Raw genomic sequence first — 25,568 nt, 5'->3', positions numbered from 1 at the left:
GTGTGTGTGTGTGTGTGTGTGTGTGTGTGTGTGTGTGTGTGTGTGTGTGTGTGTGTGTGTGTGTGTGTGTTGGGAAAGTGAATAATGATTGAAAAGAGAGGGCAAAAGGAAAATATGGTTCCCCAAGAGAAGTTAAAGGAGGCATGCTCTTAGCTTAAATGCTCTCAACACAAAACACAATGCAGAGTTGGTCAAGCACAAAACTTGTGAATGTTTTGCTCAAAGCCTTTCCAAATTTTAACTGAAGGTTGGTGGAAAACCCCTGAATATTCAACATTTCTGTGAAATGTTTAACTTACGCAAAACACAAAACCACAGTGTTAACATTCTAGTCAAATCATGATTGTTACCTCCACATTCTGTTTATACTGCATTTGTTTGGGGATTTTTTTAAATTGCATTTTTTATTTTACATCTCTGCCCTGTTCGCTGCTGCACAAATAAATTGGGTTTCAGAGACAGAAATTGAGTGTACTCAATGTGAGATGGTGGTCAATGAAGGAAACACAATTATGCTTTTGAGCTAAAACTTTAGACCACTATGTTTCCAAAGCAAAACTAGCACAGAGGAAAGAAAGAAAAAATAACTTTTTGGCAGACAAACCCCAACATCTTATGTCCTGTCAGCGTCTATGTTGCAAATAGCTGCTATTAATCCATCCTATGTCTATATCTACTCATTCTTGAAGGATCTCTAGCAGGGGTGGAGTCTATCGCTAGTGATCATTGGGTGGGAAGTGGAATACACCTTGGACAGGTCACCAGTCTGTCACAGGGCAACATAGAGTCACACATACAAGACAAACTACCATGCACACACACTCACACCAAAGGACAACGAAGACCAGTTACACACACTCGCAGGGAGAAGATGCAAACTGCGTGCAGAAAGACCCCAGGCTGGGATCTGAACCCATATTACTACTTACTATATTACAAGACTACATAAGAAGTGACTGAAAGTAAATTACTATTCTTTTAAAGGGGACACGGATAGGTACTTTCCCAGTTTTCTTCTTTATACTAACTGTGAAATGTTTGCAGTTCTTTGGAGCTGTGGGCTGCACAAACATTTCATAAGACACTTTCATGGCCACAGGATTTGATGGAGGTTCTGTAAACATTAAGGTCAAAGTTCTAAAAATAGACAAAGAGGGCGGGAAGCACAAGCTGTAGCTGAAATCTGATGATCGTACAAGAGTTGTAAACAAAACAGCAAGAAACAATCAGCAGCACAACAGAATAAAAAAAGACTTTCAGCCCTGAGACAATCCAACAAATGAATAATATAAGCTTAAGAGCATATCGACTGCAGACTCTATTGAGGTGAGTCAAACCAGGGGGGAAGACCAGTATAGATAACAAACTGCATAGGTTTACTGAAATCATCTGGAGCTGCATGCTTTTTCTATACATGCCGTTCTTGCTCTTTAAATTATAAACGTGGGAAGAAAACAGCTGTCATCTTACAAGTTTTAAAAAACAGCCCCTTCATCCATTAGCCAGTTAACTTGCAATGGGTTTCATCGTTTCGGAAAAGGTTTCCTTTTGATTATGTCACAACATTCCCTTTTTTTCTTAGTAAACCAAACTCAGTATAAACTCAACTGTGCTGCCAACTTTTTGGAAAGAAAAAAGTTAATAAAAAGTCATAAAGACCCTTAGAGACAAGTTTGGTTCTAAACTAATATCCTAACATTTCAATGTTTCTGTGTTCATTCCAAAATAGAGCATATTCTGGCCAGAATATGCAAAACTGACCCCTCTGTGCCGTTGTATGTTGGCAAAATGAGATGCCAGCATTTTATTTTGCAGACATAAAAAAAATAAAATGTATGTCAGCAAAACTTTACTGAAAACTGACAAATCATGTCGCTCTTAATGCATAAACATAATGATGTGGGGTTTCTATTCTTCAGCAGAGACTGTTGAAATCTCAGAAAAGAGATGGAGATGAATACAGCACAACTTTGAAAGATAATTTGTTAGAGGCTGTGCAGAACTCTTGACCGGGCCAGAGAGTTGTCTGCTAGCAAACCCTTAATATGCAGATATTAAAATTAATGGTTTAGATTAAAATCATAATGAGGTCCAACCAAAGTCCAGACTTCAATGCAGTTGAGAATCTGTTGCAAGACTTCAAAGTCGCTGTCACAAGTTGCTCTTCAACCGTTGTTCCTCAGCTTGAGTGTCAGTATTTTGCAAATAAGGATGATCAAATATTTTGGTTTCTACATGAGCAAAGGTCAAGGAAGGATACGCAGGTCATGCTTTTAAATATAAATGTATAAGTTTGAAAAACATGTTCTTCATTATGGTGGTCACATAAATCACATATAATCTCATTAAAATGCATCAAAGTCTATTTTTCTAATGCCATTGAATATGTAAAGACTGAACAAGTTTGAGAACTGTTGCAAGGAACATATCCTTCTGAAAAAAGAATGACCTTTGAAGCAAACTGTGCAGAGGCCTGTTGCTAAGTTTTTACACAGCAATGTGGACGACCATCTGTTAACACCTAATCTGCATGTATGTGCTACCCTCTCTTTCCTCTCACTACCAGCAGCACAGTGGGGCAGCCTCTCTTTGCCTCAAGCTTCCTCTGCTTTCACAGTAACAAAGGTGTTGGAAAATCGAACTGCTGTTACAGCAACAGCAGTTAACACATAAATACAATGTGAAATTCTTCTGCTAACATAGCCTTCAGTAATGGAACATCAAAGCGCCTTTTTAATGAAAGATATGCATTAAAAGAAGGCAAATATATATGACTAACTAGAAAAAGTCTGTTACTGACAGACCCACCAACATCTTCAAATAGAAGGTAAATAACCAATAGTGTTCTGACTTCAAATATATGTATGCCTGTTTATTTAGCATAAAGTTAATCAACCATCATAGTTTGACTTCGACCTTTCTGGTGAGTTATTTTGTGTTAGGCTCAGTCTTTGTAAAATCCCATTAAAATACAACTAAGTTTGAAATTATAACATGACAAAATATTTAAACTTTAGGGAGGTATGGATGCAAGACCTTGTGGTTTATGTAAGGATATCACACTGGTAGCCCATTCTCAGTTTCTCAGCATATTTTTTTGTGGAAAGTAATTTCAAATCATTTGCAAAATATTAAAAGTTGCCTGTTCACAATTTCTTTTTCTAAAATATTTGAAAGAAAATGGCACTTTGGAGCCCAAAATGCTTAGATACAATGCTTCCTGACCTGCATTTATGAAGCAACCGATCCATGGGGGCCATTAGTTTTCCTTGGCACTGACTGCCTATACTCTATGGAGCCGAGGTATGGAACACTGTTATCTGAAGCAGTTTCCATCTGTATATATTTGGTGTTTGAACTATTAAAATAAGCAGTTATAATAAGAGTTTTTAGAGGGGGTCTCAGGTATTTTGCAATTTTTAGCTATTTGCCATCAACTGGGGCAGTAACCCCTATGAATATCTGAGGTCAACTGTAAAACCAGAAGAGATTGTTGCTGAATTGATCCGACATGAAACCTTAACAGAAACTCCTCTGCAAAGTATATCTCCATGTATTGCCATAACTTGCACTATGACTGTCTCTGCAGTCCCCGAAATGTTTTTTTGTTATTTCAGTTGTATTTGATATGTATTAATATTGTATTTGATATGAAAAATCACAGTGTTTTTGCAGCCTTATGCCTGGCAGTGCAGCACCAGGTACTTTATCTCAGGTGGACAAGGACTCTAGATAAATAATAAAGAGATTTTTCCATGAGTTCAAATATATAATGGAAGCAAATCTCAATCAAATACAAAACAAAATGTTACACTCGTCACAAAACATCATTTCAACATTTCACCATCCAGCGCTGGAGCTTTCGGCTTGGTCTACCTAAAGGATAAACCAAGAGAAGCTGAGATCAGGATCCAATCCACAGTTCTTATTCTCTGCGCTACATCCCCTCTAAGGGGTGTCACTCTGAAACCTTAAGCCTCTGTGATGTTCAGCGGTTATGTGTGTATGTAAGCTGCAGCTGTGAGCGTGTGTGCAGGCTAATAAAAACACTTTCTGACTACAAAGTGCAGCTACAGTTGTACTCAGATCAAAGCTCAGACTCAAGGCAACAAGTTGAACTTAAGGCGAAAGTTAAATAAAAACAGTGATACAAAATCTACAATAATAACAATGTTTAATCTAAATGTTTTATCTCAGACAAAATTAAATAATATGCAAATTGTTTTAGGATTGACACAGAATTTCAGTGGTTATAGACGTTTGACAAAGAAGCTGTGCCATCCATGAGCATGAATAAGAAATAAACACGGCACAGAGTGAAAAATCAACTGTATGACTAGTGCTTTCATGCTCTTTATCACTCTGGATTTAGGCCTATGGATGATTTTAAAAGGTTGAGGAGTTGTTTAGCCTGGCAGAAGACGGCCTCTGGCTGATTTTTTAACATTCCCTGTGGCAGTATGATGATAAGACACACCAGGGAAGAAGCAGTTACCTTATCGGTGGTCAACAGTTGGTGAATGCAACGTGTGAAATGATTTTTGCCTGACACACACAAAACACAAATAAATCAGGAATCTTGTTCTGAAACGTCGCTATCAGCAAAGCAGCAATTAATGAGATAGCCATCATGATTTATGGCTTTCATTAAGCTTGCAAAAAAGGAAATGTGGAGCGGAAAAGAGCTCAAACTTGGACTGGCCTGCAAGTTGATAATGGCAGTTTTATTGTGTTTCTGAGATAGACAAATGTTGTTTTTACATTGTTTGTTAAATTAAGTAGATCCACAGTGATTTCATGTTTTTACATATCCTTTTCCTAAAATAATGGCCTAAGCCTCTCAAGTCATTTTTTTTGCCAAAAGTGATTTAGGCAAAAATAAAAAAAGAGTCAGGCCATTGTACTAGAAATTTGACAATATAGACATAAACTCACACAGACCTGTTTTACACCATATCATTATTTATTTAACAAGAATGAGCCAACATGGGTAATAAAAACCAAAGCTCCTTTCCTCCACTGTTAGAATCGCCAGCAATAATTTTTGATTATGAGTTTCTCTCACATTGTTGTGGGAAAATCCTGACCTACTTTTTCAAATGTTGTAAAATATAGACTTTGTGGGGAGTTTTCTGCCTGTCTCTCCTAATGTTTCATTGTAACATTTCAATCAGGCTGAGACGTTTGCTTTAGTCTCATTTGAGTTACAAACTCGATAATCTACAAAATCTCAGGTTTCATTTTCTGGAAAGTAGCTTACTTTAGTTTTGTTAACCTGCTGTCAACCATGCTCTTTCAAAGACAAGATGCTTTCTCCTCTGAGTCCTTCCCAAGAGACTGCACTTGTTTAGTGTTTATCTAGTTGTGCTGTTATGAAAATCAATATGTCTAAAGAACATGTAACACTTGGAAGATTTTTCAATTTCTTAACTCTCAAAGAACCTGGAAAACAAATGAAAACATCCAGGAGTTACATTTTAGACTCCATGGGCCTCTGTGGGCTTGTTGAGGTTCAGACTTCAAGTTGAACTTTATAAGACTTCCGTTTCCACAATGACTGCTTGCTTTTTTTCACTACTTTTCTTTCTTGTCATATTTTCGTATGGAGCACTCAAAAAAACCAGAACAGGGTGTTTTTGAGCTTTTTGCCAAAACTGTGTTTAAGCTTGCACATTTTTCTTCCAATGTGAATATGTTTGAAGGTTACTTTTTTTGAGAAACTTGTTTGCCATTTTATTCATGGTAGCACAGCACAGACCGTTGGTGATAAAAGAAATAAAAAAGTCTGGTTCCTAAACTTGTTGTTAGCAGTAGCTCCACTGATGCTCTTCCTCTGTAGCCTTTTCAAAAGACAGTAGCTGCATTTCCACTGACCATAAAATTGAGCACATTGCAATTATGAAAATTAATTCACTTAATGGAAACAAATTAATTTTGAAAAAAACTCACTTTTTTTAATAAAAAGTTTTTGTACTGGAATGAGTTTTTTTTTTTTTTTTTTTGACAGTACCGAAATTAGTGTATTTCACAAAGCTGCAACAGAAACACTTTTTTGCATCACATAAGTCATGTGATCAACACACCCGGATGTTATTACTGATGGAAGAGACAAAGAAAACAACAGGAGTAGCTTGGTTGTTGCATCTTCTATTAACACAACAAGAAGGTCTTGAAAGATTAGACACAGCAGTTGGTGTATTTCAGCTTCATTTGCTACTTTCATTCTACATTGGCAATATTGAAGCTGGCATCAAAGAAGCAAAATATCACAATAACTTCATTTGGTTATAATCGGTAGCTGTTTGCACTCCCTTTCTACTTCACACCTACTCAACAACTCATCTCTACGACTTTATCATTTGAGATCTCAGAGATGTAACATTGGCTTTGAGCCTTTCATGCCTCCTTGGTACCTATTGGTTTTACTCAGACACAGAGAAGGTGTTAAAAGTGTGTTGTAAAAGATGTGCCATTCGTCTACAAGGACCATTTCTATTAGAGCAGCATAACAATTTATGGAGAAATTAAAAATTGTTCATAAAAAAAAAATAAAAAATCTGAGCACTTGAAAAATTGAGACCTCAAAAACAATAGAGCTAAAAACAAGGTTGAGTTCTTTCCAGTTCCACATAATGGCAAATCATTGCTGCTTCTTTGCTTATTTTATGCAGCCTCGTACTTTCTAAGGTTGATTTCTTAGATTTCTTTGGAAAAAAGAATCATATGAGGTTCTTTGATAAAGATCCAAAAAGCTTAGCTGATACAAAACACCCTAGCTAGAAGCAAAAGTGACTGAATCAAATGGTCTGAGACGGATGAAGAATCATATGACTGAATCTCAACCTTGAGCAGTAGTTGAGGTGACGTCTCAAAGAGCAATTTCATTTCTGTTGCTTTAAGGCATTTTAATCTTGGATGGCACTCTGGAAACTTTTTAAGATGATCCAAGATATATATCATTTCAATTTTACCATGGCATGCAGTGTCATTTTAAAATCCCTGTTAAGGCAAGAAATTTTTATATCTAGATTGAGTTCAGTGTTAAGAAAGGCAGCAATCCAAAATGTTATTTTCTCCTGCATAAATAATGAGGTAAAAGTACAGTTTTTGATATTCGAATCATGTGAAGCYGATCTTTAAATTATGAGCTCTGTGCTCATGTTCAGTCAGCTTTGGGTCCTTGAAGTTTTATATTTATTTCTGCAGAATTTATGGCTGACCTATTTGTTACATTTCTGAACTTTAGGCAGATGTGAACACAAAGTTTTTTAGTTTTGACCTATTTATGGTTCTACAGCACGTTTGTAAAAACTGGCTTCATTGTGAATTCCCCCAGCTTAACAGATACAATACTACTGCATATTTGAAGCAAATAACAAATAGATACTTTATTTTTGTTTCTAAATATAGAAAAATATATTTATGTTTCTTGCATCTGTTCTGTTTCTGAGTTCAGATTCACTCTTATGTTATATTACTTTGACACGTATCTAATAAGAGCACGTTCTGTTTCCTCTTCACAATRTCTATACACCTTATCTGCAAGGAAAAGTAACTATTCTTCTCCTTCACCTTTGAGCTTTTCACAAGGATGAAAAGTTCAAAGAACAATAACCGCAAAACACCAATTTCCCAGGTTTCATCATACATTTCATCATTTTAGGAACTAGATTGTTTAATTATTCTGGATGAAGCACCGAGACTCAAATGCAAAATGTGTGAATAAGACAAAGTTCACACACTGTGACACACTCAGATATAGCCTAACATCCACCGTTGATCTCTGAGAACAAAAGAGATGAAATAAGACAGGATTGCAGTGAAAAAATGTGTGGTAACCCAGAGGAGCAAAAGGAACTTCCTGATTATTACTGTGTCTGAAGCAGCCTCTGAGGCACCTCAAACAGTGTTTAAAGGGCATACAGTTAAGATATTACAATAAACCAGGATTCAGTAACCTCTGCAACCACGAGGAAGTTAAGGTAGAGAATACTGAGAATGAAAACATAATTCCGCAGCTGCATTTCTTAACCCACGCATCCACCACTGCTTAGATTCAGTGTTTTTGCATAAATTAAGTTCTACATTTTTTTATTTTAAACTTTTATATTTTGAGGTGCAGTAGCGAATCAGATGTGACCAAGAGGTATCAATTTTACTTTTAGCTGCATCCAATGGAAAGTCTGTTTAGAAATGGATGCTTTTGTTTGCTTGTTTGAGTTTGCATCTCTATATACTAACCACACAAATAGTTATTAGAATGTCCAACTTCTATTTTGTTGCATGTTGCCTTTTATATTTGGATAYARTTCATAGAAATCACATTGGCTATCGGCTTGTGTTGTTATTCGGAATGCTTTTCTCCTCTCCTGCAGAAAGTTTCATGTTATATGTTTATGTTTGATAAGAAACACCTTCATAAATCTGTATAGTTTTACTTTCTTCAACAAACATAAGAGTCTAGACATCCATCCATTCATTTGCATGGTCATCCAGTCATTTAAAGCAACAGATTCAGCAAGAAAATCCTAACATTAATTTTCTCAGTGACCTTCTCAGTGAAGGGAGATCCTTCGGCATTCACAGCAGGTCAGAAATTACATAATGTATCTGATCTGGGGAACGTCTACATCTAGAGACGTCCTCCCTGGAGCATCTTAATGACCTTAGTGGCTACAGAGAAGCATCAGTTTCACAGGGCTGGTGAACAAACCCAACAGAAGAAGCTTGTTTCAGCTACCTGAATGYAGGAGGGTGTTCTTTATTCATAGACCATTGTTATTTTTGTGGTATCCAAGAGTCCGTTGCAGTTATTGATTGCATTGATTTGATTTATCATTTACTTATTTGTTGGCTTTTATGCTTCTAGACACAGTCTGGGTTTAGATTAACATGACATATTGATGGTTGAAGTGAAGCTTACACAAAGCAGCATTTATAGTATGTAGAAAGACCAAGTTTCTAAGTTAATTTCCTGTTTGCGAGATGAGGGAACATAGTTTCTAGGCGTTTTTGTGGGGTTGCAAAAGCACCACCTTACATCTGTGCAAAGTACATAGGAAGTATATATAAGCAAGATCATTTCCTTTGTTAGAGAATGCGGTAACTCTTTATTTGAAGGGGGGTGAATAAGATTGCCATGACACTTTCATAAACATGACTTAAAAGCTGTCATGAATATTTATGACTGTTGTCATAAAGCGTCATTCGGTAAATTATGACACTTTTAATACAAAGTTGACATTATTCAAAATGTCTTTGTTATGACAACTTGACATTAACCAAGAAATCATTACTGATTAAACTTTACCTTTGATAATATAAAGTTACCTAATTTTTAAAGTGCAATCAGTAACATTTTTAGAACAAATTTTAATCAGTCTTTGTTGTTCGTTTTAACAAACAAATGTTTCTAACAGAAGTAAATCAGGATCTGTACCTTTGGAATACTTCAAACATTTGACACTATTATAACAAAGYTGAATGTGAGTACTTACCAATCAGTAACAATTACAATGTATATTCAAATATAAAACATGTACTGCTATCATATCAATAYTGTATATGTATTTTTTGTATGAAACTAAAATAATCACATTTGCAAAAGAGACGATAAACTTTCAGAACATCAATAGCACAGGYAGTCTGTTTTATAAACTAGTGTTTTTGCCAACAAAAMTATTTTGTCACAACATGATAATTTCATACCAGCCTGTATAAACACCTCATTTTYTGTGCTCCTGCCAACTTAGGTTCTTTGATATTCTTCCTGATACACAGAATGAAGAAGACAAGGAGAGCTAGTGGGAAATGACAAATTTCATGTGCTAATGAAGTGAGATGAGTCACCAACCATATGAAGAAACTTCTCATGTTTTAGCTGAAGTTAAAAAAAATGTTTTTAAGCTGAGGTGTTGTGTCAGGCATATTGATTTTATTGTTGAAGTTCTAAAAMTATGTCAAAAAACAAACATTTACTTACTCATAAATAGATCAAAGCCAAATACTTTATCGAAAATCAAAGTTTATTGGTTACATGGTACAGAGTCTGATTGAAGAAAATAATGAGTGAGTGATCTTGTTGTGTTCATGAGAATGGAAAGTGTCCAGCTTGAAAAAATATATATCCTGGTAGTCAGTCTAACAAAGTGATTCTATCATGTTCAGACACGAAAAAGTTGTSTCCTGAAAACAAAATGTTCCAGTGAGTAAGAACCTGTGGGAATTACGTGGAAGAATGCGAGGTAGTTTCTATTCATTCTGTCATAAAATATAAAACAAGTTCAGACATTCAGCCCTGAAGGTTTCTAATGCAAACCTGACATTTTTATACATGGCTGAACTAGCTCTATACCCCTTACAGAGAGTCCAAAACTGAAGCTGCAGTGCTGTTTCTGATGTTATTGTGAGCTCTTCCCAACATTGCTTTAGGATTTTTTTTTTTTTTTTGCATAACTGGTTGAACAGAATAATTCATACAGTCAAATTCAGTAAATTTCAAAATGAAGCCCATGACGCTCAGTTAAGATTAAAAGTAACTTTAAAAAGAAACAACATATAAGCAGATAATAAACATACTTTTTATCACACCCACATTTCTGTAATAAAAGTTTTTTTTTGTTTTTTTTATAAACTTGTTGAGTTTTAAGTAACTGCTAAGTGTGAAATAATTAGAATTAATAGAAATAAAAGCTTTTTTGAAGGTGATATACTTCCTTGAGCAGGATAGGACAGGTATGACTGTTCAAAACGTGTTTGGTAATTTTTTTTTTCACAAAATCTCATGGGTTGCAAGGTGACGAGCTGGGCTTTGCTGGGGTTTCTAGGTGAGGAGCAGAGCCAGGTGGTTTGTGACGTTACATTCTGGAGATTTTTGAAATGGCTCATTTTACAAACACCAAAAAAACATTAACTTATTGCCAGAAAATGGTTTCCTTGTGCTGTGTTTGGAAGCATTTCATGTATAAATTAAATTATACATGAAATGTAAGCAAWTTTAAATATGTATCGTCATAATTCATTAAAATACTTAACTACAAAGAAAAATTAGTTTAAGTACATGGGTAAGATATGACAATAAGAAGAGATKAAATGGTAACGGACATGTGCAAAACAGGTAAAAGTTTGTACAAAGGGCAAATAAACCAGGACCAAAAAAACAAAGCGTCACCTGCTACCTGACAACTCTTTTCCATTGAGACCCATTTGGTAAAAGCTTGCACAAAGGACAAATAAACCAGGACCAAAAAAACAAAGCGTCACCTGCTACATGACAACTCTTCCATAGAGACCCATTTGGTCTCTATGGGTCTCTATGGAAAAGAGTTGTCAGGTAGCAGGTGACGCTTTGTTTTTTTGGTCTTGGTTTATTTGTCCTTTGTGCAAACTTTTACCTGTTTTGCACATGTCCGTTACCATTCCATCTCTTCTTATTGCCATATCTTACCCACTTACCCAAATGGAAGTACAAAAATGTGCAAAATATGAATTTTGCATTATACATCCCCTTTAAGATTTTCAATAGAATGTATGTATTTTTTCTTGTTGTGTGGCACGAAGGTGATAAATAGGGTGGCATTTTTCCCTGTGACTTCACTTGTTTTCTTTTCCTGAAAGTGGGCTGACAAATCCCTCAAATCCCTCCCACTACTTCCTAAGACTATGTGGTTCAGCAATCTTTCTCATCTACATGCCTTCTTCACTGAACTGAAGACACTGTACCAGTGTTGCTGCACACTGTATTGGTTAAAAAGAAATAATTATTTGAAAAATCACAAAATACTGGGGGCAGGCGCTTTTTTAAATCGCTGGACAATAGTTTGTGATTTTGCTGGTTAATTATGTAAAAACAGTCGCATTACAAAAATATTACATAAGACATTGCAAAATGAAAAACACAAAGGCTAAAATCTTAAATGTGAAACTGATTAAGAACGATATTAACAGGACAAAGTGTCTGAGGAGGGTCAGCACAGGAGCCGAGTGACTGTGAGAACGGTTGCAATGCTGGAGAACATTGGCGTCAAGCCCACTGCGCCGTCCCTCAACATGCAGTGATTCTTGTTCTGGCCGATACAAGCCGCATACGCCATCACATGGGGGATGTAGTTCTGCTCTTGRACCCCATGCAGCAGGTGAGCCATGGGACCCTTGGCAAAGACAGCCACGTCTTCTCCTCCATGAGTCTCCATGCTCAGAGGCACAGCTGCCTGGGCCTGGTAGTTCTTTTCTTCTGCAAGACRGATACACAATGAGAAGGTGAAGTACWGTATTATGTGTAATAATACAGTGGCAATCAAAAGTGCAGAAAGTGCTGATAAAATGTCAACTTTTTGTGATGTTAACAGTGTAGTCATCATCTATAATTAAATATTTCTCCTCGCAAATAACATAGATTTTAGTTAATCTGCTACAAAGACATCCATCTGAATAATATTAACTCCAGAGCCTGATGCTGCCACCACTACATTTAACTCTTTATATGGTGTTATTTTGGTGTCTTGTGTTCTTTTGKTTTTGGGCCAAACATGCCATTTGGCATGATGGCCCAAAGGTTCAGGTTTGGTTTCACTGTGTCATAGCACGTTCTCACAAAATGTTTTCAGAACAGTTTTGTTCTAAAARCATTTTTTTCTTTGGCTCCATGTTCTTTGGGTGCTTCTGTCTTTCAGTGCTACTTCTTAGTGGAGAAAAAAGTAGTTGTCAGAATTCCTGCATCTCCTTCAGTTTCTACTTTTTCTCAGTTTTGAAGAAAAGTTCAGTCTTTGAAACATCCCTATAATGCAACATTTTCTCCAATTATCAGTGACTGACTTAACTATGKCATTGTGTACAGCATATGCTTTGGATTTTTTTGTCCTCTTTAGATCTTTTGTAACCTCTCTCCAAACTATGGATGTATTTAAAGAACGGTCAAAGGATGCAAATGAACAGCTCATTTCAGGTTAATCTGATTCACAACATTTCTGATACCATCCCTGATGGGTAAGATTTGGACATTTGCAGTCTGCAATAGGCAAGCCTGAGGAGTTTATTTAAAATAATCCATAGGCATACAAGTGTTGCATAAAAGAAAAATATATTAAAGCACAGATGTTAAAGGTAAAAAAGAAACAAATGTTTCAAGTAGTTTGTTAGTCTGATTTCTTCATCATAGCTGCTGTAAACAAATGTTTTGCTCCTACTGTGTGAGGATCCATGAATGAAAACCTTGCAGTCCAAAATCAGAATAGTTTTGAATTTTGTCAGCAGTAATATACTTTTATTTAAGAGAACAGCTTTACTTTGTTCAGACATGTTCAAATTACTTTCTTTGAAGAAAAATAATCAAACAGAATTCTGCAATTACTGTCACTCAACTGCAAGCTCAACAAACGTAACTGTCTCTTCAGTGTAAAGCTGGGATATACAGGTTTATCATCGTTTGGTTTGATTTGTAATGTAGCTGATGTAAATACATCCCAAACTTGAGCGAAACCAAAAATTCTACTTACCATATTTAGTAACAGAAGCATTCTCTCTTTCACCKTTGACAAGTTTGTAACCAGGTCCATTTCCATACAAAATGGAGGTATAAGACTTGTGGTCGACATCACTTGTCTTGGGGGCCAGACCTGTGGAGAGACAGCATTACGGATAAGACAAAGCTTGACCACCATTACAAAGAAAATAGAACCTCACAGCTACACTTTATGTATTCAGTTTTCCATTACATACCAAATATTGTGTTTCCTCTGTGTGTGTAGCCTCCAAARCTGAAAACGTGAGAATGGTCTGCAGTAACGACACTCAGGGTATCATGAATGCTGGTCAGGCGACCTGCAAGCCCGATGGCYCTGTCCATTTCWACWGCTTCATACAAGGCCTGCTTGGCCTTGCCCTCATGGTGTCCGTGGTCAATGCGTCCTCCTGTCAAATAGATTTACATTTTACTAGGAAAGCAGGTTGCAGGTCATTAAATCAAATGTTACATTGGATTGTAGTACTCTGAGAGTTCMTTCTTAATTCCCCATTCCCTTTGAAGGATTATTTTAATCAATCAAAGGGATTTTTGCTGCTAATGGCCTTTGAATTGAGAATGCTACTTGTTTTAGCAATGTATTGTTTTTAAGAATGCAACAAATTGCAATTAATTCTATTAAGATGTTAACCAAGTCCCACCACTAGTGTGTATGTGCTTAGAGCAAACTGAAAACAAAACCAGACCTCTAGAGTAAATGCTGGTATGTAACAAACATTTTTAATTAAACTTTTTTTTTAAACACAAAAATGCTATGAAAAAGGCTTACTGTAAAGCACCTCCTTACCACTCTCTCATTCTAACGTATTGCTAATTGTACTCTTCCTTCCTTTCCTAATTGCAGGAAGCAATTTGGCAGTTTTGCTTGCCTTCTGGACCGCAACGCATCTTCAGCAGCCTACGTTTTTAAAGTTTGGCTATCTCTTTATCAGGTTTATTTATTTTTCAAAAAATAAATAAATACTTCCTACAAGGGAAAAAGTGCTGAAATTTCACAGAGAGAAAGATTAAGTGATCCTCCAAAAAAATCTCTTATCAACTAACTGACAGACCAAACAGTCAAGTGTCAAGTGCATACCCTCTACAAGGAGGTAAAACCCATTGGGGTTATTCTGTAGGATCTTGATGGCTACCTCCACCATTTCTGTCAGTGAAGGATCAGTATCAATGTTCCTGTCCAAGTCATAAGGCATATCTGAAGGGTCAAAAAGACCTGAAGAAATGGCCGCAGCAGACAAAGAGAAGCAAGTTATTACACATACAGCGAATGCAAAGAGTAATATCTCGTCATTTGCACTTCAATGACTGTCTCATAATGAAAGTGAAACCTACCCAGCAGGTAATCCACATTTTTTGGATTCAGGGATTTGAGCTGCTCCTTGTTCCATACATAATGGGCCTTCTGTTCAAAGATTGAAATTAAAAATACTTTTAACATTGCAGTCATTTTATACATGAAAATATGAAAATGTGATTGGGGAAGTGAGAAAACAAGACCAGAACAAGTAAAAAAATTACTTCATCCTTCATTTTGTTTTTCCATTCCTCCACCAGGTTTCTTTTGTCCTTCCGTGTGCCGCTATGCTTTGTCATATCTGGATATTCGACATCCGACATGTTTTTGGGGTACATAAATTTCCTTCCTCCACCCATAATCACCTAAAAAATGGAAAACTAGATTTAAAAGTCTTTCTTTTTTTTTTTTTTTGGTATTTGAAACACAACTAGTCAGGCTAAAAATCCAAATAAAAATACTTTTTATAAGAATACAAAGCAAAGCATTTTGACATTATTACAAGAACTGTTTGCATTGCAATTAAACATGGTATTTCATAAGTATTAAAAGTCGTTGCTGGAACTCTGACTCACATTAATGTAGGGAATGTTTTCAAACAGCTGCCTGGCGATATCCTTACAGCCGGACTGCAGTGCTTCATCTGGCATCTCGCTGTCTGAGTACCAGTCTCTGTCCACACAGTGGGCGTAGGCGGCACTCGGCGTCGCGTGGTTCACGCGTGTCGTTGTCACGATTCCAACTGACTTTTCTGCAGTTTTGACACAGARAGAGAGAGCTGTCTGAATCAGGGTTTCATTTTTGAATGAAGAACRGTGACACTGGTGACARCATTATTTTATAATTCAGTTTTATCTCTTTGAACCTAATAATTTGCAATATGTTGTGATTCAGACTAGGATAAATGAAGTGAAAAAGGTTTTAATACAGTTGAGGACGTATAAAGCCACATTATATGTAAAGGTGATTTATCATTCTTCCTTGAACAGTTTAGGATGGGTCTAAGRGCATCACAAAACATGGTCATCACATTTTTTCCAACAAAATCAATGGCTGCTGTTATTTCCAGCAGCCATTGTACAGCAAATACAGTGGCAAAATCAGCTGGCCAAACATGCTAGAACTCATCTAGGGTTGCTAGTTAACAKGCTGGGCTTTGCTGGGGGTGCTAGGTGACTCTGTAAAATATCTTTGAGTGTTTTAATAAAGCACTATGTCATTTATAYTTTTAATAYAGGTACATAAAGGTGAGGAATGACAAACCAAAAGTTTGACATCTTTTTCTAAATTAGCAGGCCATAAAACAGTTCTTTCAGACAAATGGATTTCACTCATCTAGTTCAAAAGTTCAAATGCTGAATATGAAAATGCATCAGCTGAAAAATGACCACAGAGTTTTTCTTCAAAGATTTYGACGTCAGGGCCTGAAGCAGTTAGGTCACTGAAGTGAGTATTCAGCTCACAATACATACAGCAACGATTCATTCTTATTTCAACAACATAAAAACGGTAAAACAAAAGAATGCCAGTGTCATAATAMATTTAAAGCCTCCTCACTTGCATCCTTCGCCCATCTGAGGATGGAGGTGACCTCGTTGCCCTTTGTGGTGTTACACTGGGAGCGAACAGCTGCTGCACTCACACCAACAGTGCCCTCATTAGCCTTAACCCCGCAGAGATAAGCTGTGGCTGTGCCCGCACTGTCTGGAACCTGAGCATTAGTGTTGTATGTCTGTAAAAAAACACAAGTCAATACTTTAGTTGTATTTTATTTTTTTTTGTTCTAATCACATAGAATAACAGAATGTAGTTTCATATAAATGTGCAGAGTGAAATGTGTCATAGTTTCCATGTAGTTGCATCATTGCAAAGACAAAGTACATTAGCTTCAGACAGAGGGTAGATGTTTCACATAATAATGCACATTTAATCAAATCATGTTTGTGTTGCCAAATATATAAAAAGTYAATTCTAAGAGTTCTCAAACTCTGCAGCTGCATGTTTCACAATTTGTAAACATGTTTCACATTAGCTATCTTGCAAGTTACAGCATGTCATTTTCCTTACAAATCACAGATCTCAATWTTCACACGGGTTTTTCTAAAATGCTTATCCAAAGACATATTTTGCTTATTGTCAATTCCCTGTGGGGACGTAATAATTGAATGGTTTTCRAGATTATCGTTCATCAGGGTTACCACAGTGTTAGCTTCTGGCAGGCTGAAGTTATCGCACTAACAGTCTAGTCAAGACAAGTTTATGAGTTCAGCAACAAGGCAGTTCAAAGTGGTTTATACCCTAAAATATCATGCAGTCATCAATTATGAAACATGCAGTAGATGAAGAAGATTAATTCTGTTTRTGTACAGCAGATGTTATGGTCAATGCTATCATCAGATATGGTTATAGTGCTTCCTATCATTGCACTTCATTACAACATATTTATTTTCAACTTTAATGCTTTGAAATGGAATCCCCTATATTACTTGTCTAGTAATTTGAATTATTTACATGTGATATCTTTACACAACCCGTCATTTTTTTCATGTATTTTATGTTTTGTTATGTAAATGGAAGTTTGGAAAAAGCTGATAAAAAAAAAAAAAAGAATTACACAAAGCCAAACTGTCAATGCATGTAGCATTCTGATTTGAGTTTTTAATGCATTCTAAATAGCTTTAAGATAAGGGTTTTCTTAAGTTTAAAGTTCTGGAATTTGYCTTTTTATGAAAGGTTGCAGGATATTTTGCCGTTATTAACTAAATATACACATACCAAACCTTTTCTAGGGATAATGCCTGGTATGTTTTGACTCTGACTGTTCAATATTACATGATAATCTGACCTTGGCCAAAGAAACAAAAGGGAACTTGTCCATCTCCAGCTGCGTCTCTTCGCCATTTTGTCCACTCAGCTGACCCTTCAGTATCCGAGCTGCCGTCACCGTGGGGACGCCCATTCCTGAACACCAAAAGTAGGTTGACTTTTAGGATTGATTTCTCCATAAGGAACAGAGAGAGTCTGATCACAGATTCCTAAACATTCATACTTTTCACTCCCTGTTTCATCATTCTTAGTTAGCAACACATCATCTTGTTTTTACTGACATTTTAGAGCATCTTGACTGCTGTCAGGTAAAATATTTTCTTTGATTCGGATTGCCTCTAGTGATTGCAAAAGAATGGGAGACTGTGAAGTCTGCAGGAGACTGTTCAGATCTTTAACAAAGAAAACAGGCAAAATCCCAACAATATATAATTTACATATTATGTGTTTAAGCTTAGAAGAAGTAGGCATTTTCACGACTTTGTTGTTCTTTTTTTTTTACCTGAATACTTAAAATAAACTGTCTAAAGCAGTTTAAATGATGACGATGGAAAGCAAATGCATATTTTCTAAAGTGTAGCTGTAAACTCTAGTTTGACTCTAGTTTCTACAAAGAAATTTTCAATTAAGTGTCAACACGAACAACAGATTGTTATCAGCTGACATGTGTAAAGCAAACAAACATATTCCAGTTAAACAAGTCTGCACATTTTGTATGGTATTCTAAGACTGGGCTAATGTGATTATGGATGCAGCAATAGGCAAGCATGCCATGCTGTGAATGCAGGGGTGAGAGACATCAGAGGCCCAGTGAAGGATGAATGTTGTTGTAGAACCAGAGAGTATCCCTACATAAACAGAAGCCCAGCGGTTTGATGGGAGCTCAGCAGCTTTGTTCACTGCTATTGATTCACTTCACCCCGGTAGAAAACATCTTCCTCATCATTCAAACCTGAATCCTTCAATCTTTCCACCAATTATTAAAAACATTTGAGCATTTTTGAGTCTTTAGAGACGCAGAAAAAAAACCCACCCAAAACCCTGGAAGCTTGGTAGTTATCTTTCTATAATTCAGATCCATCAATTTCAAATTTCATTCAACTTTGGCTTACCATCTCCGAGGAAGAGGATAAGATTCTTTGCTTTCTTATTACTGAAGTCTTGTTCCAATGAATCCTTCAAGGTCTGCTGAGCCCAGTCGTTCCAGAACTTGGGATTTTTCTCTTGTTCTGGGTAATTAAGTGAAGAACTCTGGTTAGATTAATATAAAACTAAGTCACAAAAATAACAGATAAGATTTTGTGAAACTGTAAGTGTGCAGGCCCCTGAAAAGTCACATGCATGGGCAGTTCTAGACAAGGGACAACAGGGGCCAATGTCCCTGTAGAAGTGGCACTGGCTGCTGCTATGGATCCTGTAGTATTCTGGCACAGAAACCATAAGTAATTGGAACAATTTTTTTTTTTACACTTTTACAATTTTACTTTAACAGTGAGTTAACAATTATAGGGTTGCATTTTTAGCTTCCCCAGACCTCTTTAGTGGTCTGCAATGTGAAGCTTCAGAGATGCCAGTGACTCTATCTTGTAATAAAATATTRTTTTGATATTTGAAACACAGAGTCAATCAGAGAAATGCGCATTTGTCTTTTAGATATTTATTTAGAAGATCAGAGCAATAGCAAAAATCATTTATTCTCAGAGATAAGACTAGAGAGAGAAGCAGAGAAGGAAGAAAAAGTTAAACTTAACCCATGCAATTCTCTTTAATATCTTCTTCAGTCACCTACACAGCACCTCTCATCCACCTCCCTCCTGTAGGAAGTTTCTCTCAGTTTTTCCCATTTGTGGTTACTGGTACTTTTGGTACTTCAGGTACTTCTGTCCATAAATCAAACCCTCCTTTGAGTTTCCACGAAAACTCAAAAGAGTTTCCACCGAGACTCGGATGAGGAGAAGAAAAACACCTCCTCTGAAAATTCTGTTATCAGTTCATTCTTCCCAGTAAATAAGCCAAAGTTCCTATTTTGTCATCACAGTCTCTGTGGCTCATTTTATCTATTAAATTATAATATTTTGCACTACTGCTTTCTTTCATTCTGTTGTTTTATGCCCACAAAAAAGACATTGGCCTCACCCTGGCCCCCTGGCAAATTTAGTCTGGAACGACCACATGTCATATGGCCTCATATTTACTTTAACCGTTAAAAATAATTAATAGAGTCTTAATCTAATATGATAGAAACCCAAATACAAAACATTTGTTCAGATGAAACATGACATTTCAAGAATGAATGTAATGCAGCAGAACTGACATATTTGTAAATTACTACAGGTGGTAGACGTCAAATTTACTTTTCAAAAACCTGAACTGCTTTTCTTAGTTGAAAAAGTCTTGAATTTAGTCAGTAACAGTTCACCAATTTCTAAGTACATAATGATCCGCCTTCGCATCAACAGGTAAGATAGTCTTAGAGAAACCCAGCTACAAATTGTGAAATATTCACCTGATTCTGATGTTGATAAACTTGTTGCTTTTTTTAATCGCAACCAGAGTTCAGGAAGTTCAGGTTTRAGTGTAACCAAGTTATAGTTGGTTACACTATGACTTGGTTAGTGTCATAGTGTTCTGAGCTTCCGTTTTGAAGCTCAAAACGGAATAACAAATTCTAAAATTGGACTGTTTAGATTTTTCTGTCATGAAACACAGTGACAGCTGTTACCCTAAAATACCCAAACCTCTGGACAACAGGATGCCCAGTGTTTGTAATAGCATTAACACAATGAATTCCTGTTATGTAGTGTGGCGCCAGCATACTGGCTTCAGCGGGTGAAATATCCAGTGTTCTGAACAGGATGTCCACGTGAGCAAAAATCAACTTCCTTGAAAAGGTTAAAACGTACGCCTCCAGTCCTGAGAATATGACCTCCAGCAATGATATCTATTCAACTACAAACAGCTTTTCTTTCTACTGTTCGGTTGCAGAGTTACTCACCAGGGAACTGTGGCATCCCCATGCATCCAGAGATCAGAAAGCAGCAGCAAGCGATGAGCAGGCCTGACGTCTTCATGTTGTGGTCTGAGTGCGGCTGATGCGTAACTCTAGACAGCCATAAGATGCCGCTTTGGGAAGCTGTGGAAGGCTGTCTGCAGCGATGTCACAGCTGCAAAAGAATAAGATCAGAGGGCTAGTAATTAAATATGTGTCACTTTTGTATAACCGACTCTGACACACCAGGTTAATATTTATTTACTCCAAGATGATTTGACTAAAGACACCTGTATCAAGCAAATAGCACTGCTCAAATCGGCAAGTAGGATATAATTCACTCTATGTGGGTGATTTTAGATTTAGTGGAAGTGGAGTGAAATTGGTATGTTTATGTTGTAACGGTTAGTTTTGGCAACAAGCTTCGGAGCTTTGAGACATCAAGCCGTTTTTTGCAAACAACACTCATTATTTCCTTAGAGACGATTCTTTGAATGCAGTCACATCGATAAAATGAATACAGTTTAGGTCAGAAGTTTGAATACACTTATTTTCTACTAAAATACTGAGCTGATCTTTGCCATATGCAGAATAAGTAAAATCTCACAAATCATAGAACATATAGTACACAATTTCAATGATTTTGAAAAAACAACAATTTATTGCAGATGTTTTAATTTATCTTGGATTATTTTTTTCGAAATGACAAATACAGGCTCAAACTCAACCTAAAGGTATCTATCTGTGATGCCTTACACACAGAGAGATGTATTTCAAACATTTTATCCATCCATTCATCTGTTGCTTATATCTTCTTATTCTTATGTGATTCCAGTAAGGCTGTCATTGGGTGATACACCCTGTGCACATCACCAGTTCTTCACAGGGCAACAACACAGAGCAAACAAGCATGCACACACACTCTCTATGGACAATTTAGAGATCATTTAACATGCATTTATTTATGTTTAATTAGATTTTTAATATCTGTATAATCACAGGAAAGTTGAACCCAAAGTCACATTTCTTGTTTGTGTGTACAGACGTAGCCAATAAAGCWAAATTTGAAGTTCATATTAATACTTTTTGTTCACAGCTAATTAATATTTGGTTCACAGATTTAGAATATTGCATAAGACAGATTTTAAAATGGATTTTTTCTTTTTAAAAAAACAGAACTGTAAGAAAAAAACATATATTACAAATGTGTGTTAGTCTGATTTACTGAGCTTCAAACAATTAATGTTTGATTAAATCTTAGCAATTCTGTCCATTCTTCTTGGAAGAATTTTCAATTAAGTTGGTTATTTTCTTGTCAAATATCTGTCTTTAAACTTTACTCTAAAATTTCGTGGTGTAGGAAGAGGGTTCTTATGGTAATATCACAAACATTGTCCATTTTAAAACTAGCTTGGTAATGTAATTGGAATCGCTGTCCCATTGGAGCAGCAAATTGTCTCCAGGTTTCCAACCATCTGTTTGAAATTGTCTACCTCAAATTAAAGGGAAATTGTCAGGATGTTCAGAAATAGCTCAGGAACCACTGCAGGCTACTGAAACAACCAAAACAATAAATATCTTCAAGTTCATTGACTTCACCTCAAATCAACAGGTAAATGCCCTAAACATGCAAATATTGATAGTGATCACAAATACAAATCAAAACTGGTTTTGGTTTGAATAAAGCAGGTTTACAGTAAGCTTCTTAAAACAGTTTAAATCAATCGATGTGTTTTATAATTAGTGCCAGTAATCAGTTATCCTTTCAAAACTAAAGGAGGATCTATCAATATGTGTTTGTTCTTAAATGTCTATTAGGTTTGTTTTTACAGTTTGTTACAAGTTTCTATGACTCCCTATAGCACGCGCTCCAGCCAACACATCATGCTCAATTAAATCAAAATACGAAGAACTTTCTTTCCATTATGTTGCAGCAAAAAACTAGAAAAAGCTTAAAGCTGATGATCTTTTTATCAATAGATTTTTTTTTTAAATATGTCAATGAATGTGTTGTCTGAAACCTGCTTGTTTCCGCTTAAATATTTTATGTTGGACATATAAAGTAGATACTTATATGTCAAAGTATCTCCTTTTTGTATTACCTCAAGAGTGTTGTTAATGTTTGTTTATTGTAAATGCATGCTGATTGATCTGCCTATGTGTCCTACCCTTCCCACCTCCCAGGTTTGTGTAAATAACACAAGTAAATAAGAATCTGTTCTTAATTACTAACCTGGTTAAACACAGGTTAAATAAAAATAGAGTTTGTGAAAGTTTCATTTTAACTCTAAGGGAATACGGAGAAGCAACATCCTCAAGTTGAATATTACCACCTGCTTTCTAGTCATGAAAGCTGAACAAAAAAAAAAAAATCAATCAAAAAGTAGATCCTAAAAGCCCCAAAAGGTCGTACGGAGAAATAACAGAACAGCTAAAGTTGAGCTTGAGGCCTCTCTGCACGCAGTTATGACCACAACAGGGGCCCTTATGGGGTCCTGGCCGGCCAGCCTTTCAACTATAATTATCCACACCCTCCTCCTTTCTTCATTGTGCTTATAGTCAAGGTCATTTTAATGGGATTGAGTTCCAGAGCACTGAGAGGTTTAAGGGCCATAACAAAGCCGATTAACAGCAAATGACTGACTGGTCACGTCTATGCCAGGAAAATAAAATAAAAGATTCTAGATATTAATTATTTCAAGACACAAATATTTTACCCAGGTCCGATGAGAAACCTCTTGATTCTGTTTATAGCTTCCTGTTCCTGTTGTGCTGCACGCAATCCTCTTTAATGCCAAACTCTTTGTAACTAACAGTCAAGTTCTTCATTAAATGGTTAGATTACTGAGTAATTACTGTATTTCTCACCAGTCTCTGCTCCGTTAGGTACCATACTAAACCTCCCCGCTTTATGGCTGCCTCTAATAAAACTTCAAAACACCCGGACAGAAAATCTTGTCAGCACCTTCCAAAACCTAACCTAAATTGGGAACAGGGCCAGACTCTAGCAGGTCTAATGAGAAACAGGCATGTTGGAAATAAACAGCACCAAACACTGATGCCAGGTTGTTTTCTTTACCATTCCTCAGTTGCACTTTGCCAGTTGTGTCTGCAGCAGCAGCACAAGTCCTCAGAAGCGTCCAGGTCCACCCAGAGGCAGCGATCCTGCCAGTCTGCAGGTGAAGTAGCAAAGAAGAGCTAAAACTACCACCATCAGAGCTCCAGACAGCAGTGTGGTGAGCAACACGTGAAACCCCGCTTCAGACATGACTTCGATGCTGCCAAACTGGTGCCAAATAGGGTTTCTAGTTCTTCCGTGTAGATGCAGATCATCTCAGGCTCAAACTGCCAGCAGGTTGTTGCAGCAAGGCATGGATTAGGCTTTTTATTATGATGTAAGTGGAGCAGAAGAGGACTTACCTTCATACTGCTTAATCAAAATGAAGGAATGAGTGTGTCCTTTACCCCATCCTGCCAGGATTTCTAGTTCTAACCACCACAGAATCCTGGCCCCACTTTTAAATGGGCAACTTGTTTTGCTTCTCACATCCAGCCTCTTGCATGCTCAGAATGACTAAAAATATATCTGGATTTACCACACAAGCTGGGGCTCAAACCAATTTTCTGCATACTTTTTAAAGGATTAAGAAGGGGGGGAAAAAATCACAAAATAAAAAAAAAATTGAAATCCTACACAAGAAAAGTACAAAAGGATGCGCACTTTGCCAAAGCATCTGTGCAGCAGGTTACTAAAATCCTCTAAAACAAACCCAGAACTGCTCGTTTCAACAGTCCTATAATAAACTGCAGCGAGAAAAGCGCGCAGAAAAAGACGATCGCAACGCATTTATTCATCTCATCTCACCGACAGCGTGGTGTCTCCCAAAGAAGCCGGTAGTGTGTTGCAAAACAAAAAGTTTATCACAGTTTTACTTACTACGGTGGACTTTGTGTGGCACAAATCTACATCCAAATGTGTCCGCGGTCCATTCAGCTCCCTTCACCTCGAAATCTATGTTCTTTGTGCTGCATTCACGCTGCTTTTTATAAGGCCGCACTTGTCCGGATCCCAGAATAGCGGTCTGCAACCCACGAGGAAGGAGAGAGAGAAAAAGCCCTTTAGAAATAACGATTTACTGCTGCTGTGGGAATGCGGACCAAGAGCGCCACCTGCCTGTGGATCCAGGCACTGCTTCACGATAGACTCACAACAAGTAGTCACACCTGAGTAAAAAAGCTCCAATGATAATAATAAAAATAATACAGCAAATTCTGTAAACTTGCTGTATTCATTATACCGTAAACTGTTTTTTTTAACTGTAGAAGCACTAATGAGTTATGTTTTGTTACACTAAAACTGCCCTATTCTTAGCGCTGTACTATCTACTGCATTTGTAATTTAAATTCTGGTCATCATTCATAATAGTTTAAACTGTTTTTCATTCAGCACTTACTCTGTAAATAAAGATGAAGGAATTGTAAGCTTTTATAAAAGGAAAGTCACATTGAAACACAACACAGTAGTATAGATTTGAGGTCAGACATGATAATCTCATCTGGATAAGTAGAAGGCAATTGAACTTCTCTTGAAGTTCAAAAGATGTCTCATCCAAACAGCGTCTTCTCTTCTTAACATAATCAGAAGTAACAAGGTTTTAAGTTGTAGTCTGAAAAATTGCATTAACAGGGCCTTTAGGGTCACAAATAGGGCAATCACTACACATGAGTCACTACCATACTCTCTATTCAACTCAATGTTTGGATTGTTGTTGCTTGACAAACAAGAATGTCCCTAGATGACATGTGATCTAATGTCTCAAGCTGTGAACTGACATACAATCGCATAGGGAGACAAGTCAAGATTTCATTGTTGTTGTTAGAAAGGTGAAATCTGGTGTTACTTCTTTTATCTAGTGTTGGCTTTTCATACTTAACATAGA

The 25,568-nt window shown here is 36.7% G+C and overlaps 1 protein-coding gene and 1 long non-coding RNA gene across 3 annotated transcripts; one reads left to right on the top strand and one right to left on the bottom strand.

The window, feature by feature from the left end:
• Positions 1 to 10,004: 10,004 nt before the first annotated feature.
• Positions 10,005 to 24,710, bottom strand: alpl (alkaline phosphatase, biomineralization associated). Of its 2 annotated transcripts, none has more exons than XM_008409103.1 (12): positions 24,566 to 24,710; positions 20,635 to 20,803; positions 18,752 to 18,868; positions 17,659 to 17,774; positions 16,371 to 16,545; positions 15,389 to 15,564; positions 15,038 to 15,178; positions 14,852 to 14,921; positions 14,598 to 14,732; positions 13,717 to 13,908; positions 13,494 to 13,613; positions 10,005 to 12,232 (listed from the first exon to the last, which is right to left on the bottom strand). In XM_008409103.1, exons 2-12 carry the CDS (start codon positions 20,708 to 20,710, stop codon positions 11,967 to 11,969), a joined length of 1,584 nt encoding a protein of 527 aa, XP_008407325.1. In that variant the 5' UTR covers positions 20,711 to 20,803; positions 24,566 to 24,710; the 3' UTR covers positions 10,005 to 11,966. The 2 variants fall into 2 exon arrangements, with proteins under 2 accessions (XP_008407325.1, XP_008407326.1); XM_008409104.2 differs by lacking the exon at positions 24,566 to 24,710 and adding an exon at positions 23,708 to 23,989.
• LOC103464759 (uncharacterized) lies at positions 17,781 to 20,717 on the top strand. The gene is made up of 3 exons (XR_533705.1): positions 17,781 to 17,947; positions 20,441 to 20,538; positions 20,625 to 20,717. It is a non-coding gene; the product is annotated as an uncharacterized LOC103464759 (long non-coding RNA).
• Positions 24,711 to 25,568: the final 858 nt, after the last annotated feature.

Source organism: Poecilia reticulata, linkage group LG5, assembly GCF_000633615.1.
Source record: "Poecilia reticulata strain Guanapo linkage group LG5, Guppy_female_1.0+MT, whole genome shotgun sequence".
In the NCBI taxonomy this organism is placed as follows: domain Eukaryota; kingdom Metazoa; phylum Chordata; class Actinopteri; order Cyprinodontiformes; family Poeciliidae; genus Poecilia; species Poecilia reticulata.
This window is presented reverse-complemented; position numbering and strand designations above follow the sequence as displayed.